This window comes from Anas acuta, chromosome 4 (assembly GCF_963932015.1).
Source record: "Anas acuta chromosome 4, bAnaAcu1.1, whole genome shotgun sequence".
NCBI classification, from domain to species: Eukaryota; Metazoa; Chordata; class Aves; order Anseriformes; family Anatidae; genus Anas; species Anas acuta.
This window is the reverse complement of record NC_088982.1, coordinates 71867748-71885563: the sequence shown is the minus strand read 5'-3', so window position 1 is coordinate 71885563 and position 17816 is coordinate 71867748. Positions and strand designations below refer to the sequence as shown.

The 17816-nt window shown below is 36.1% G+C and overlaps 1 protein-coding gene across 14 annotated transcripts in view; it reads left to right on the top strand.

Annotated features, from left to right (window-relative positions):
- COL25A1 (collagen type XXV alpha 1 chain) overlaps positions 1 to 17816 on the top strand; it is a 304146-nt gene that overhangs the window by 233328 nt on the left and 53002 nt on the right. For all 14 annotated transcript variants that reach the window (XM_068681940.1, XM_068681944.1, XM_068681947.1 and 11 more), the window contains exons 13-17: positions 8260 to 8313; positions 9864 to 9890; positions 11990 to 12034; positions 16960 to 16992; positions 17158 to 17193. In XM_068681940.1, coding sequence (XP_068538041.1) covers positions 8260 to 8313; positions 9864 to 9890; positions 11990 to 12034; positions 16960 to 16992; positions 17158 to 17193 — 195 coding nt within the window. The remainder of the gene's footprint in view (positions 1 to 8259; positions 8314 to 9863; positions 9891 to 11989; positions 12035 to 16959; positions 16993 to 17157; positions 17194 to 17816) is intronic.

Genomic DNA, 17816 nt, shown 5'->3' with positions numbered 1-17816 from the left:
ATGGGGAAGGAAATAAATATGCAATTGCCTTCATAAAGAAAAAAGCTAATATATCTTTAAATGCTGTTTAACAATTTCAAATTGTGCTTGAAAAACAGATCCTAACATTTTCAGTGTGTGGTTTTATGTTCATTTTATTTATTTCCATATTTATGGCATCTAAAAGATCCCTAAATTATCACCACTTTAATAAAGATGTACTTATTTAGTATAAGCAGACTAGTATATTTTTGACCTTTTTAAGAAAAAATAAATCAATTGCTAGACTAAATATAGATACTAGCACAAAAACTATACTGATACATAGTGGTCAAATTCTTGTGTTGCACAATTGGTAGCTGATTTTGACTAGCAAGCATTTCATTTTGTGCAGAAAATGTATTGTTTTCATATAATACAAAGCAGACTAAAGATCAATGTCAATACCTCATCTAATAATTTGGGTTAGCTTGGTAATAATGGTAGAAATAAAGTTAAAGTGGATCAGTATTTATCTAAATCTGGTATTAGTAGGTATAGTGCAGCCTAGGACTCCCAGGCTAACATTTCTCTACCAAAATGTCAATTTTTCCTAAGTGGATGAAAAAACAGATTCTCGGTGCAGTGTTACTCACAAGATACTGTTGAACAGCTACGAGGGTAATAAGTTCAGTGTCAGACTTCCATGTTTTCCACATTTATGTGCAGCCTTTAGAGGAGTTCACATACAATTAAAGTTGGCCTGTACTGTGAGCTGATGGCTGGCACTCTTGGCTTTGCTCAGATAAATTCATGCTGATTTGCAGAACAGTTGAACTCAACTGAAATGTGTGATGCAAGTCATACCCTTTTGAGAATCTATGCGGTTAAAAGGCTTTACAAAAGTCTTACTGTCTTGTTAGCCTTTTAATCAGTGAACTCGCTCTATGCATGTGCTGTGCACGAGGTTCCAAGTTAATATTTTTTCTTAGTTAAAAAGGCAAAGAGTGCTAAGCACATGCTTAAAATTGCGTGTGTGAATGCTTTCCCCATCCAAGCACTGAAATATTTTTCAGTTGATGAATGTCAGCAGTGAATTAACTTTCCTCTCTCCTTGAGCATTTGAATAATACAACTAGGTCATCTCCATCATGTATGTGTCTGCAATTTTTCTTTTACTTTCCCTTCACCTCTTCTTTAATTGAAATAGTGGAAAATAGGAGACGATTGACAAGTCTGACCAATAGGTCTGGAAATTAGATCATAAATTCTGAGTACACTTGGAACAATTTTCTAATCCCTTAACACATGAACCACTTTTCTTAGACAATCTCTAAATATTAGAGTAAGTGTAATTTTACATAACCCACCTGTTTTTGCAGGACTGTTAACAGATCTTGTTGTAATAAAAGTAGTAGCAAAATTGTTACCATAGCTTCACACACACACACACATATATATATATTTCTTTTAGGCCAAATCCCACAAAATATTACAGTTAGTCTTGCAAGGGCATTTATATTCTTTGTTTGTTTCTACATTTGGGAAACTGTGGCAACATTCTTCTTATCTTGTTGAAGACAGTAAGAGGAAAGAAGCTGCCTAGTAATTCCTGCAGTCTGAGAGATGTTGTCACTGGGTGGACAGAAGCCTTCTGAGATAGCAAGAAAAGTCCTTGTAAGCACTCCCTTTCCTCTGCAGACCATTGTGCAATTGAACTGGAGAAGGTTGCTTCCTAGCAAGATGCCTGGGGGGAGATAACCCTCTCTTTCTTGATCCCTAGTGAGAGGTCCGCAGGCATTGAAAACGGAATGAAAGACCCCTAAGTAGTCATGTCAAAATATCCAAAAAGGGGTTCTTGGAAAGTTCAACTGTGCAAGTATAGGATACGTAGTGGGGTATTTGCTCAGTGGTACTGATTTGATAAGGACTTCCAGTGACTGCAGCAGCATCACAAGGAAGAAAGGTGAAGTTGGCTGAGTGAGGATTGCATTTGGTCTGAAGGAACCCAGTCTCTAGAGGCTGTGTAAGCAGCACTCTCAGCTTGAAATAGGAATTCATCTGGAGAGCATAAAGCCTCACTCACTTCTTTGCACTGTTTTTCTTACATAGTACTTGGTATTTTTATTATTTTGTAAGGATGTATTGAGAACAGAGCAGTGGTTCGGGACAAGATATTTAATCTCAAATGGTTTCAGTAGTTTGACAACAGCAGTTTCATAAACCTCAAAAGGAAGTTTCCCTTCTTGTTAGTAGACTTTGAGTCTGGTTGCACACATTTCTTACTGCTTTCTTCGTGCTTGTTATTACTCTATTTCACATGCATTTTCCCAACGATATGTACTATACTGTGTAGGATGTGCATTTGAAAAGTGGTATTACCACATTTCTTTAGAGAAATGAAGGGTATGCATGTATTAACATTTTTTTTTTTTCAAATAAAGAAATATAAAAGAAGGAAATATCATTGAATGCAGTTCACAAATTCTCAGACAGGTTTGCAGGCCAGCTGAGTCCTGTTGAAGACTCTTTCCACCTAATTTCAGCTGGTGAGTGGGCCAGGAGAGATTTCCAGTTCTTAAACAAACAATTTTAAGTTACTTTAGAGGGGGGTGAAAAGCAAATTGAAAGGAAATAATTCAAGCCTGGTTTGAAATGGAAATTGCAGTAACGTGTCTGAGAAACTACTTTTTTTCCTTTCTGTCCTTGTTTATGTATTTTAGAGTAAAATTAGACTGGATTAAATTTGGGGGCCTCTTGTATTTCCTTATCCTTACAACAGATTACATTCTAGTGACTGAAAAATATAGCAATACTGACAGCCTTTCTTCTCAGGGTGAGATGGATATCAACCAGCTGGTGTGGACGGAGTTATGTGTCCCACCGAAACCAAACCTATTTCAGAAGAGTGGCCTCCAGGCTGTTTTTCTGTTACAAACAAGAAAAGCTAGGGCCTCCAGCCACGTTATTTTTAGCTGTTTAATTCTGCATATAAAGGTATATGTCTCCAGGGCACAGACTGCTCTAGTAAGAAGAGGTATGCTTTCAACAGCCCTGACTCCCTTAATATGGACTCTAGTGGGTGATACATTTTCAAAACAGGTCTAAAGCAGGATTTATGAGTTCGTATTGACAGCTGAGCCCCAGCAGTGCTCTACACAGTTGAGTCTTGATCAAATTCAGATTCAGGTCAGTGGAGGCCTTCAGACTGCCTGCATCACCCGACTTTCTGAGGAAATTATTACACCTATTTATTGGGCAGGGTGCAGGGCATTAGTACTCAAACTAATACAGGAAAGCCAGAGCCAGTTTTTCTATGTTAATACAGTTACATAGTTAATACAAGAACAAGAGAACCAGGACTAGAACCAAGGTACTAGAAACAAGGAACAGCCTTCTTGTTATTCTTTGAGTTATCTGAAACTCCTGAATCAAACATCTGGGTTGGACGTGTTCTTCTTGGCATATTAGCATTTTGTTTGCCCTAATAACTGATATTAATTGGAAGAAAAATCCAAATATTTCTGAGCCTCAAAGCATTTTGCTGAAGATCATTCTGGAAATTATCAGGATGCTTTGAATAGTTAATGATGTTCTCTTACATAATTTGTTTCGGTCATTCCATAACAACACAGTTTGTTAGTGCAACAGTTTTCTTTCTAATTCATTTTAATAGTGACAGTTATTTAGTTTGTTAGAGTGCTGCTGCTTTTGAGAAACCAAAGTGCCTATCAGGGCATTTGGGGTTAACTTGTGGAACTGAATTAGTGTTAATAACAGCTTCACATCCACAGGCTGGTTTGTGTAACCTGTTAAAGCCTTTCCTGTTATTGACAACAAACACAATGTCATGCAATGTATCTGTTTGAAAATGCATCATCATTCTATTGGTGGGGACCCTGCAATTTCTCTATAGCATATAAACAACAGACACCCCCCAAAAAATAACAAACAAAACCAAACCAAAACAATAACAACAAAAACACACCATGTCTGATGCATTTTTCTGCCCTGTAAGTAGTCATCAACTAAATTACTGGAGCATTTACACTCCTGCTTTAGCTGCTTGAGTGTAAGAACAATAGCACATTTGCTGGAAATTTTTATTTCCACCATTCTGAGACTATTTATGAATTCAGCAAGATGGATCTAAATAACTTCAGATGGTGGTAGTGAATAAATGGGGACTTAAGTGCTTACAAAGCTTCTAGTGGTAGTGGTGTCCTTTTCTGTGGTAGATAAAAGGTCTAGAGCATTTAACAGTATTTTACATTAAATTTGGGAAAAGGCAATTTTTCTAACATTTTCTAGTGTTTTATAGTCTATTTGTATAGGGAGTCATGTCACGAAAACAAGACCTTTCTTTTGCTCTTTGTCCAGTAATCAAAGGCAAGAGAAAACAACTTCACGTGAAACAAAATTTAAAGGCTAAGAGCACTTCTGATGCAACATTTGCGGGTTTACCAGTTTGGCACATGATATTTTTGTATATCTGGTAGGTTTCTTTACTACTTTTACAAGTACTTGAAAACCTAAGTAGATAGTATATTCAAATAAGATGGTGCTGGTACCACAGCGTCCCATTAGACTCTCTACCAGTCACAGTAGCCCCAAATTGCTGAAGCAGCATGTGGAAGTATAACCATCTTAATGCCACTATTAACAGGGTTTATTCTTGCAATAAGGGAGAATTTATTTCTGTTGTGGTGTATCATTGTTGTCCCATGTGATGTCCAGCGCACAGTTTCTGTGGGATGGTCTAACTCAGAATCAGAACACAGCGGGGCAGAAAGAGCTAGCAGTCCATGTGGAATGAACAATTCCCTAAAATTGCATACTGAGACATGTCCAACCTGCCCACAGCATCTTCCTCACAGTCCATCTGTGTAAAGGAAGAGTTCCAAGGGGCATATCTTCATGCAATTTCTTTGGTCCTTGCAACTCTTGTTTGAGGGAGCACTGTGGCCCTCAGTACCATTTTAATTGGGATCAGGGGTTACATTTTTACATGACTGCAGAAAGCTAAGCTGTGACCTAAGCTCTGGTGTGCTATAGACAAAGTCACTCTTTAAATGGGAAAGAAAAAAAAAAAAAGTTGATTTGAAAGCTAAATGGTGTGCAGAAGACAATTGTTTCTGCAGCCTAACACCTTCATTGTCAGAACTGTTAAAGAGAGACTGCAATATGAGTCAGGAAACACATTAGCCATGGCCTGGTAAATATAAAATTGTATGAGATTAAGGATCTAGTTTTATAGCTTCTGTCATCTTGCCAAGCTGAAAAGCAGTCTAATTGCAATTACTACATGAGATGGTGTTTCTGAATGTTACAGTTTCCCCATGCATGCACCACTCCTTGAACAGCAGTGTAACTGTCCTCGGCCTTTTAAAAAGTAGTTCTTTTGTTAATTTCTCAAGCACTAACCTGTGGGGATGAAACACACATATATATATATATATTTTTTTTAGTTTTAATATATGTTTTGATTTAAAAAAAAAAAAAAGTAAATGAATGGAAGGAAAATAATTAACCATACTTCTTAACAGAAGCATTGTAAATTATTTTCATGCCAAATACTAGAATCATCCTTATGGGACAAACATTCCTAAGATAACATTGTGTTTTAGTGTATAGCTGTGGAAGAACTACTTTCTACTAGTAAGTCTTGAATAAGTCAAGCTACTTTCCTCCAAAATGTTTGCCGTTCTTTTCCTTTGTAGATACCTCTTTAGAATTTCAATAGGAGGTGGTCTGTCAGGAGGTTGTATTTTATTTTTGTTTTTTATTTTATTTTGAGCTTTATTAGAATAGTTAAAATATGAAGCCAGACATGCCTAAAAGACCTGAAGTATGAAAAATGGAAGCCCCCGGCACAAAGCTTGTTTTGCTGTGCGTTGGGAGTGTTTACCAGGGATATAGATATAGCTTATGTACTATAATTTTTTATTTCATCTTACTGCTCCCTGCTTCCTTGTATTGATTTACAAGAAAATCAGGTTCTAAAGCAGTGAAAGGGATATTATGGGCATAACAGAAAATGATTTTATACTAGCCCCCTGTGCTTCTGGCCTTTAGAAACTGAAGGATAATCGCTTCAAAAGCATAAAAGCACAAGGTCATTTCTGGACTGGCCTTGTAGGTTTGTCTTCAATCTTTGCCCTTCCCAGAGCCAATGTCTGGTGTGATTATGCCTCTGGCTGGTACTTCCAGAGTTAGAAACGTGCAGTGTGTTGGCCATAGGAAAGTCACTAGTGGGCCAGAGACAAAACTGGAGTGAATAGGGATTTACTAGGACTGGGTAACAGCTGGAGGTTTTCATTTGTTTTTCCAAAGTAAGATAACTCTTTTGTCCAATTTCTAGCATCTCTTTTTGTTGCTTTCATACCAGTAGCTGTCTGCATTTATAACTCAGATTTGTAAACTTGGGAGGAAAGTGCAATCTTGGGATATCAGCCCTTTGATTAGTGACTTAAGCCCCTTAAAGTGTCAGCCAACTGCAGCTGTTTTAAAATGAAGGAGACAGAAGCAAACTTGTTGGGGTGTGGGATGAGGAGAAACAAGTGCATATCCATTGGTCCCTTCTGCTTCATTTTGTCAACTGGCAGTTTTCTTCAAGTGCTTTTTAGGTCAATCCCTTGGAACACTTATGCCTAATCTCCAACAGCTTCAAATCCTTACCACTCATATATCAAATGCCTGTGCTACTATATCAGCCTAAAAGCTACTGTAGTACAAAGGAGCCTTGAAAAAAGGGCTGACTCAAATAGCTATGTAATTCCCCGGGGGTTTAATAGCACCTAGCACTTTTTTTTTCTCTGGTGAGGAAAATACCTCACTGGAATTTTGCAAGAACCTCAACACTCTTGTTTTATATTTCAAAATAGCCCAACACTTAGTCACATTATTGTATTTTATGTTCCTTTACCTAATTTTAAAATAGAATGGAACCTTCTTCCTTGGAGAACCAAAGAAGGCTTTTATGGAGGATTGGAAAATATTTCTTGTTGCACTTGGAACAAGCCCTTATCTTAATTCTTTTGTAACCTGTGAGAAGAGAGTTGGTTTGTCATGTGTTAGTTCAAGTCCTGTATGAAAATTTCAGCTGAGTTTCTGATAAGAATTATTCTTTCTAATTTGATTTTCATGCTGACTATTGTATTTAACTTCTAAGCATTTTATACATTTACATAGCAAAAGACTTACAGAAAAACCTAGCTGAAGGCTTTTTCTGATATTCTTTTGGATGCTACTTTAACATTCTTTGCCACCCCAGAAGTGCAATGTGTTTGTGTAGCTGAGGGTTACAAAAGAATAGGCATGGTTCTTGAGAAACTGGGGAATACTTCTGCAGAAGGTTTCACTCAGCCATCAACCCTGGTTGCTTAACAATGAAGTCCAACCTTTGCTTTATCACATCACATAAAATAAATAATACTCTTTTTTTTTTTTCATAAATCTGGGAAATAAACACCAGAAAATGTCATAAAGGTTTTTTTGTTGATGGTATTTTTGTGTTGTTTTTGTTTGTTTGTTTTTGGTATTTGTTTATTGTTTTTTATCTTTGGGGGAAAAAGAAATTTGCAAGTAGTTGTCATTTGTTGATGGACTTTTGAAAGTGACTCGTGACACCTTGAACTGTGGAAGAATTTATATGCTATCTGTTAAATGTCCCCAAAATTTGGATCATTGATGTTATGCTAAATTTTTTAACAATCTTTTAAATTTAATTTTCAGCCAATGGTACTAGAGTATGTAAAATGGACAAGCAAGGTATATTAAAAAAAAAAAAAAAAAAAAAAAAAAGTGTTATCTATTCTTCCAAACTCTTCCATTTCTAGAAATAACCTTTCTCATTTTTCATCGCTATCTGCCTTTCTTATGAGACCAGAAGCACAAATGTCAAAGCCACTTAAGATAAGCCTTTCTTGCAGTTATTTCTAAATTGGAGAGAAGAGAGAAACATTGCTAGTCTTTCTGGAAAGAATGTGCTTTTAAGGTTAATTGGACAGCTTTTCAGAATCAAAAGTTTCAGTTCTTTTTTCTGTTTAGTTTCACACCTTTGTATTTCCACCACTTCCCGTAGAATTATTTCTTATCTATACAGGAACTTGAATTTGAGTTAGTCCACTCTAACCGAGGAAATAGTGCATATTAGTACCTGTTTGTGGAGTACATATTCAGGCTGAGCAATCTTAAATTTTATTTATCATGACTTACCTAATATGAGACAGTTCGTGAAACAATGTTAATATACTTCATTATGTCTTTCTTAACTACATTTTTTATTTTCTTTGCGTTTAGGGTGAGCCTGGTTTGCCTGGTGTAGCAGGAGAGAAGGGAGCAGCAGGACTTAAGGTTAGTATTGAAAATGGATTAGAAAAAAAAAGCACACGGTACGTGAGTGCATATAGATTACAGTCATGCTTCCCAACTTGTGTTTATATTCTGACTAGATTTTAATGATCTGCTCACTCCAGTGATCTGTGCTGTAAGAGGCTTTACACATTTCACCATAAAGAAGCATTATCTTCTGCTGTGCATGTATAATTCCAGTCAGTGGCACTGACGCATATGCATCCATTGCCAAGTGAATGTGCCTGCAAGTGTTTGGGAATTTGGGGACCTTTTCAGAAAGGCTTTGTTTATGCTCCTTACAATGTGTCTCAGGCTTCTTTTCAAGAGCTACTGTGGTCAATTCTTTGATGAATGTCAGAGTTAAGTCTTGAGCCCTGATCCTGCTATTATGGAAGTTAGCAACAAACCGCATTAGGAACACGTCTGGGCCTGTATTTGCTGCATCAAAATCTCTCTTTGCATTTATGTTATTGTTAAATGATTTTTTTTCCTGCTCTTTTAATATTGAACTAGTGAAATAGAACATAAAGCTTATGATAACTTTGTTTAAAAGAAAGCTCGACATGTCCAACACAATGTGATCGGCGGGCCTCCTGGAATGGGTAATGCTAAATTCTAATCCCATCAGCTGCGAGCGTGCATCTTTGGGGCACATGTGCTCCTCAGCTGATTCTGTGCATCACACTGCTGCTGACGGACACTCAGGGCAGGCTTTTTACATTTACTGACTGGCCGCTTGTCCATCAGGGATGAAAACAAACCATTAGGGAGCATGACCTTTTCTTACTTTGTATACAGAAGAAGCCAAATTGTGGCGGTTGATGCTTAATTCATATTCACAGCTGTAATCTTTGAGTTGCCTAGCGACCACCAGCTATCAGAAGGGGCAAAGATGAGGCAGAGTGCACTTCTGAGCCAAAATCACAGAGATGAGCTGTCAGGGTCATGCTCAGTGTGCAAAAGTGCGTTTGCCATTGAGCCAGTTTCTCAAGCAAGTTATAATTAAAAATAAAGGCTATAAGCCATCTTTTTGTTACACAGAATGTCAGGAGCAATAAAGACTCATTGCTTTGAATCAATTATGAATTATATCGAGACACTTAAGGCTTTCTGTTCCTCACATGGAGCCTTCTAAGCCATTAATAGAATCATAAGACTTTTCCCTCACATTCAACCTTTGGATTTTTCCTTCATTTATTCCCAGTATAAGGAGATCTACATGCAGAAGTCATTTCTGTCACAATAGGACATCCCACAAACATATATGCCTGTTTGTCAGGGTTTAATCTAGAACAAAGGAGGAAGAAAACTTAAAAAACAAAACAAATAATAATAAAACAAAAAATCGTGAAAAAAAAATCTTTTAAAATTATGTCAAAAATGTATTGTCTGTTGAGTTCTACTAAATTGACTTATCGTTTATAGAAGATTTATTTGGATTTTGTCATTTGAAACAGTGTCATCAATAGCGACATAACAATAATATTAACATTTCAAATTTTGCTCATGTTAGTAACTTATGACTTCTCTGCTCCACTTACTTCAATCAGGGTGACCCTGGAGAGAGAGGAGAAAAGGTAAAGCATATTTTGCTTCTTTTGTTGTTATGTTTTTTGAGGACCGTCACTAACTGTTTCTGAGTTTACAAAAAATGAATGCAGCTACAGCCTACATCTTGAGACTCATTGTGCAGCTTTTGCTGATGTCAAATAATACTAATACAAGTTACTCCTTCTGGGAATACTGTGGTGGGATTCCTCATGGAGAGCTGTTGTCATGTGTTAAAGGCTGCACTGTTGAGCAACACTGCACTTAACCATTACTGTTAGCATCAGAAGAAGATGAGTTTGTTAGAATAAATGCAAATGCCAAACATTACTTGTAGCTTGGTTTTGATGCTCTGTTACCTGTGGGGAGTAAAACAATTAGGTAACAGAGTGATAATTACACAGACTCCACGAGACATATGGCCATGCAGAGAGGAGACAAGCTCCATGCTGCAAAATGTGAGTGCAATTCTCCCCTTTCAGGTGAAGTTGCTGGTAGGAGCACCCATGTTAGAGTAAATGCTGAGTGTGAGTCAAGCCCCTGCATCTCTGCAAGGACAGTCTGAGAAATGCTGTAAGCCTTGTTTTGAGCAGGAATCTGCACACAGGCTCATCTCCTGTCAGTAAACTGATGCATGCTTTTTTAAAAAGGAAGCTGCCTGTATTCAGGTGCTATTTGTTCTTGAGAAATGCTTGCCTATACAGCTTCAATTTGCAGGTGCAATTAAATTTCACTTTCAGATCTGTGTAAATCCATGTAGTAGCAGCTGCAAGCATTCTTTGAAAAGGCAATTCACATACTCACAAGAATATCATAGAATTAATCCAGGGAAGTCTTGAAAGTGTATACCCCACATAAAGAAGTATATAATTGGGAATCTCTTCATGAGATCATTACTTTTTGTTAAAACCGTGTTTTTAGGGGAACTCCTAAAAGTTTGCTTTCAGTTACAAAGGGAATAGAACAACAAATTCTAACATATTCTGGATTTCTGTTACTTACAATCATTATGTTTCTCTGTAGTCATCTATTGTCTTTCCCTAAAAAAAATGTAACTGTGAATGTCCTCTATGTGCTTTATCATGTCAAATGGACTTGGAATATCATTCCTAGCAGTAACTATTGCATGTTTCATCATGCCCTTAATTAGAGAGTTGCTTGACTGTTAGCTAGCTCCCCTTGTGTTAGTGACTGTGGTATACAAAACTTTCTCTGTTACAAGTCCTCTGAATGGAATTTTAGATTAAGGTTTTCAGAGCAATATGACAGGTGTTGAATTAGTATTGTTATTTGAATATTACTACTGATTATCAGACAAAGACCTAGAGGAATGTTTTTAGCATATTTAGAGTCAATATTTATCAATACTTTTGGCATTTAAAATGTTTCTTGCACTCAAGTCCCACAAACATTTTTGGCCTAGATCTTCACATATAGCAGACCTTTTCATGTACTCTGGTCTTACTATATGGCTGAATTAAAAATAAAGAGTATTCTTACAGATAAAAATTTTGAAATGTTTCTTTAAAAAGTTGTTTTTAAAACAGGGAATGTCTACCCAGCCATAAAGAATTTCTCTGAATATCTTTTTTTTTTTTTTTATATAATAAACAATATATAAAATTTATTTAGAGATAACCACCATTTTGGTGGCTATTTGAAGGAGTGGAATTAGAAGTTTTTCTGGTTCATGAATCATTTATGGAAGTACTTCAAACTCAGAGTTTATACCATACATCACTTGAGAATCCTAACACTAAGTAATTGGGTAACTGTGAACTGAATTTGATAAGGTATGTTTAGGTGAGTGTCTCTGTTGGGAAAAAAATATATACTGGTAATTCAAAATGCTGAACCATGATGAATTGGGCAAGTCTGTCGGCTATACCAACTGAAAGATAGTTATTTGAAAGTTTATGTGTTTCTGAGAATCTGTGAAAGGTTTATAAAGACTATATTCAAGCAACAGATGTAGCAGCTATAAAACCCACACTTCCTGACCATGTCATAGAGAGACTGACTACCTGATTAACAGAATTATTCCTAATCATGGTTGAATGCTGACTCCTCTCTGCATGCTGTGTGCTTACATAAAATCATTAATAAAATACATGTGTTTTAATTATAGGGTGATGCTGGAGAAAATGGACCAAAGGGTGACACAGGAGAAAAGGTATACTTTGTATCGATAGAGAATAAAATGTGGTGTTGGCATGCTTGAGTCTAAACAACTAATGAAAATAATAATTTGATCAAAAGGAAAATGCATTTTAAACTTTCTCGTAAATATGTTGAACATCTGACTGGGTTCATTCTTATGAAGAGCAGAAAAAAGGTCACTGTTCTGTCCAATTAAGTACAAAATTCCTGACTTTATGCAGAAGCAGCTTTAGTACAGAATATATCAGCATCAGGACTCCTCTTAGCTGATATGTGCAATGTACAGAAACTTTGGACACAACCTGCAAGACTGTTGGTATTGTGTCTGGTAAATTACATCCATTTCAGATATATCCTAGCTGTTCACATTTCCCACTCGCAGTTACCTGTGAAGAAAGGGAGGGACTAAACCAATATGGTATCATGGTAGCTAACTTCCTTCCAAGCAACCAGCTGGACAAATGAGAGTTGAATATAAAAAATACATTTTATATATTTTTAACGGGTGATATCAGCAATAATGTCACTTTATACCTTAGTTCACTGCTGCAAAGTACCAACAGGTAGTAGTCACTGTAAATAGAAGTTGTTAAAATTATATTTTATTTATTTTTTTTCTTTTGCTTTATTTTATGTGAGGCTCATTCTGTATCTCTACACAAAAGATCAAAATTGAACTTGAGTTTTTAAACGTGTTTTATATATACAAGTCAAGATTCTTTATTTTAGCAGTCAGAACAAAGCCTGTGGAGCACTGAAAGAAGGGTCTGCCATAATGGTCTCCTCTAGCCACATAATCTTGCCTATTTATGATGTATCCTTTTGAGTAGATGTTGTATAATGCTTATTACCACTAGTTTGGAACTCACATGCTTCTAAAAACATTCAGTTCACCCTATACTTGGGCAGAAGCACAAAAATTTATTGTGTCCTTCTCATTCTCCCCTGCCCCCCATGTTTAATTGCATAACCAACTCAGATCAGAGTGTACTGCAAGGAGATGTTTATGTTAGATTTATCAAAATGCTGGTAAGGAATGCATGCAAATCTCTCAGGCCCTATAATTTGGAAACAGTATTCATGAACACAAAGATATTATAGGGTATATTCTAAAATCAGATCTTAAAAATAGTCATTAGGTTTAAGAATAGCCAAGGTCTTTCATTTCAAGAGTTCATTTAAATAATACTTCATTTGCAGTCCTGTTTATTAGTCCAGATTAAAATCTCAAAAACCTTATTTAGTTACATACACAGGGTATTCCAATAAAGTCTTCTTAATCTACTTTTATGAGATTAAAGAGCATAATCTCTAGGCAAATATGAGATTTTTACTCAGACATAGTCTGGCAGCAAGTAAACAGGAAGTTTATAATCAACCTGGGCAGTCAAGTGTAGCTTTCTTTGTTGCTTTGCTATTTTATCAACTGTGAGAGTAAGCCTGTATCCATTGGTACGCCTGTGATGCACTGTGGTCTGCAGTGCATGCTTCTCCTTGCTTAGGACCTTGTTTAATGAAAAGAAAAAAAAATACGTCTCCCTCTTCTAGTGGGAGATCCTTTCTTCATGAGTATAGTTTTTTGTAACATTTTTGTATTTAATCAATTTGGGATCAACTTGTGGAAAGTGTAGGTTATCAGGAGATTTCCTATACTTCTGTATCTAAAGAAATTTCAATATATTTGTAGGGCTTCACAATACAGAAGTCTCCCATCTCCTCAAGCTTTTTTTATAAGTTTCAGAGGTGGTGTAGTGACATGGAAATACATGTACATGCTGTTTGCATGGAGTGCATTGCTCTAATAGTGGTGGGCTGGCATCCACTGCATGAATTCTTAGGACAGAATACGCAAAACTGTGGCTTAGTTAACCTTTTTTTTTTTTTTTTTTTTTTTTTTCTCCCCATTTTCCTTGCCTGCTACGCAAAGTGCCACTCAAAAAAATATCCAGATCTTGTAGGAGAGCTGCAGCTTAATGTTTCCAAAAGATATCTCTGCAGACAGCACTTTGCTAGGGAGCTTAGAAGGATGTATTTTGACAGATAATATAGGAACAAGAATTAAACATGGTGTCATTACATTACATTTGCACTGCTTAGCAAGGATTGTGTTCTTTCCTGCTGTTCATCATAGGGGAAAGATTTTGCTACATGATCATTGAATATAATTCAGGCATGAATTTGCCTAGCAATTATTAATCATGCTAGTGATAGAGGAACTAAGAATGTCTATTACAGCCACATTTAATTAATATGTTCACAAAGCCTTGATTTTTTTTTTCCCTGCATATCTTTTTCTTTCTTGTTTGCACTTTTTTCAGTTGCCATGATCATCTCCAAGAGTTACATTTACTGCACTGTTCTGCTATAATGCAGAGCATCAGAGTAGCACAGTGGCATTCCCTTTGTGTTTCCTCTGGCTATTTTCTACTGGGGCAAGAGTTGAACATAGAAAACCGTACTTTTTTGTTGTCTTAAAAGAAGCAGATGGAATCAAGTCCCAGCAAATTTCACAGCCCAGCCTTATTAACGCATTATGGCTTACACATGTCTTCTGATATATTTTTTCCCTACTACACAGCTTATGCCTTGTATTTGGGTAGCTCTGAAATGTCTGGGGCATGTGTTACATTATGGGACTTCACTACCAGATGAAAATTGACAGTTTTTGCCAGCTGAACACCTGCAGAGAGGAGTTCATGACTTAATAAGTATCCATTCATAAATAAACTTTTTAAGAGAACTACTGGAGGTATTGTTCAGAGATGAGATAAGGCTGGTTCAGTTCTCAGATGCTCAACCACTTACATGTATGTGCCTTCCTTGGTCAGTAAACAAGACATTTTATATAAGTAAATGCAGAGTCTATTACACTAAATTATCATGCCACATGTTTAAGAGATTTTATTCATAGAAACGTAAAAGCATTTCTTTAAAATATTAAGTGATGTTTCTGTGAATATTTAAATATTCACACTAAATATTTATTAGCATGGTGAGAGGTCAGGTGGCAACAGTTTCAGACTTGGTCTTAGGAATTGGCTCCTATTTGTGCAATTAGTATAAGTTTTCTTTCTACCCAGTAGATCTCAGAAACACAGGCTTGGGTACATACTTCTTGACCTGTGATTTAAAAAGGAAACCGACTTCGCTGAGTAGTCCTACTTTGAAGACAGTGCCAATGCCAGACTTGAGTTCTTATTCCTGCTTTTCTATTGTAGCCTTGGCTTCTGGAAATTACCAAGTATCTTTCTTGTGTGTGCGTGTTCCCCTGCTAAAGTTTCTTCATTTCTAAGCTGTCTGACTCATCAGAGAACTGAGAACATGCTGTGCCGTATATTTTTCTTTAATCCCATATTAATTTTCATTCTTATGTGAAGGTGGATTATAAATACTTTATAAATACTCTTATCTCCCCCATATCCATCATTATCCTTTAAAATGTTTAACTTGTGAATGTCTCTTACCAGTTGCTTTGCCAGTTTATAGCTATAAAAAGTCCTTGAAGCTTTGCAGTTGTACATGCTTGTAAGGGATATCAGCTGTATCACTCATGCATGTCTGTCAAGATGAGGCAGCTCAGGTTTCCAGACATGAATCAACCCTTCATAAAACTGACTTTTTATTTTTTTTTCTTCACACATGAGAGCACTGTGGTAACTGTGTAGAGGAAATCTATTTTTCTTCTTCAAAAAGTAGTGAACATGTTACATGGTACCATTTAATTTTATTGCACTGTTGAATATATATATATGTACCTAAAACAAATTTTAAACTATGGCATTCCCAAAATGCTTCCTCCAGCTTCACTGAACCACCAGGAATAGATACTCTGCTTAAACATCTTCAAAGTGGATTACACTACTGGCTCCTGTACTACCTATGTAAATCACCAACAGGCTGTTGAGGAGCTTGCAGTTGCTGCTGTGTAGCAACCTGTTATTTTCAATGAACAATCCCAATTTATTTTGAGTAACAAATAATGAGGCAGTTTTTCAAATAAAAGCACTCTAGCCATCTTCAACAGCCTGTATTTTGACTAGCAAATTTTTTCCTTAGTTTAGCTTTTTCCATATTTTTGGCATGCCGTTTAAGAAAAAAAAAATGCAGCAAATGTGTACACAATAATTTTAAGGATCCTGTAGCAGTTACACAAAATGAACTGGGAGCTAAAATCTTCCCTACTGGGTCACTTGCCAATTCTCTGACCGTGTGTGTATCACTGCCTATCAAGTCCAATAACACAGGAGAACTCTTTTTGAATGCAAGATGTTTCTTCAGAACAATTTTTTTTTTCCTGAATTCGTAAATTACTGTAGCTATCTTATCCTGTAATGTACAACACTTAACTGCATTGAACTATCAGTTTAAATAGGCTGAGGAGCTGTGGAAATTAAGCTATGACCTGTCCTGATGGTCACTGTTTTTTTCAAGGCTTACCTTCATTAGCACAAAAAGCTTTGTCAGTTGAGACCTGATACTTGCCGTCTGCAGAACCAGGTCAAAAAGATCACTTATACGCTTTGTAAATGGCAGTAAATGATTTTTAATGTATACCAGCAATTCAGAAATGCCAAACTATGTTCCATCTCCTGGCTTTATGAAGCACATTTATACAAAATCTGCAATTATTGCATCTACATTACTGGTTGTGAAATTTGAGGTTAATTATTGTGCTGTTTGAAACTAACTCTGTCCAAATGTTCTTTAAAATAATACTGCTTCTTTTCTGAATCATTTTCTGAATCAAAAATTCATTTTGACTTAATTTCAATGGATAAATTTCTATGTAGCATCACAGAAAATTGGCACTCTTGCTATACAGTTATTTTGCTACATAATCTTGCTATAACCTTGCATATTTTGCTGTATCTCTTTCCTTAAAAAAAAAAAAAATGTATATGTAATACGTATGATTGTTTCTTGTGGATTTTCTGTCAGGGTGACCCTGGTTCATCTGCTGCAGGAATTAAGGTAATTTAATGTTTAAAGCAGTTGCACGGGAAGAAGAGGGGTGGCTGGTCTATGTTACTTTGTACTGTCACAACTGTTTCAGGTACCATTAATGTTATGATTTTCCCCAACCTTATTTTTAATTCATTTTGTCAGATTTCATGCCTTTCATCTCTTTTCTTTTAGGGTGAACCTGGTGAATCTGGGCGACCTGGACAAAAGGTATAAGTTGGAAATTCTTGTGTCTTTTTTTCTTCACTGTCAGATTTGTGATAAAACTTGTTATGCCGATGTTACCAGTGACATTTACCTCTACTAGGATAATCCCAAGGCTTTACAATTTAACAGCCCAAGACTTGTACAATTGTTTTTTTATATGGTCATTTTGTATTTTAAAAAGCACAGGAATGATACTAATTAGCATGAAAGGCAATATTAGAATAACCCACTTCCTCTTCTAGTGACAGAGCACTTCTTGTATTGAAAGCTTACGCAATTGCAGCTGGTGAGACTAACAAAGAATGGCTCTGCTACTTGAATGATCACAAGTTAACCTTGCATGTTTGACTGAATATTAACCTTCAGATTATGGGACATTATTACATCTCATTAGGAAGAAAAGAAATGCTGACTAGAATCCCTTTTCCATGTACTTGTAAGAGGAATCAAACTATCAGAGATATGCAATGGCTAATGCTGCTTCATTCTTCCTTCCTGAGGAAGAAATTCCCCTGGGTGCCATGTAGCCAAGGCTGGTTATTTTATTTTATTTTATTTTATTTTATTTTATTTTATTTTATTTTATTTTATTTTATTTTATTTTATTTTATTTTATTTTATTTTAT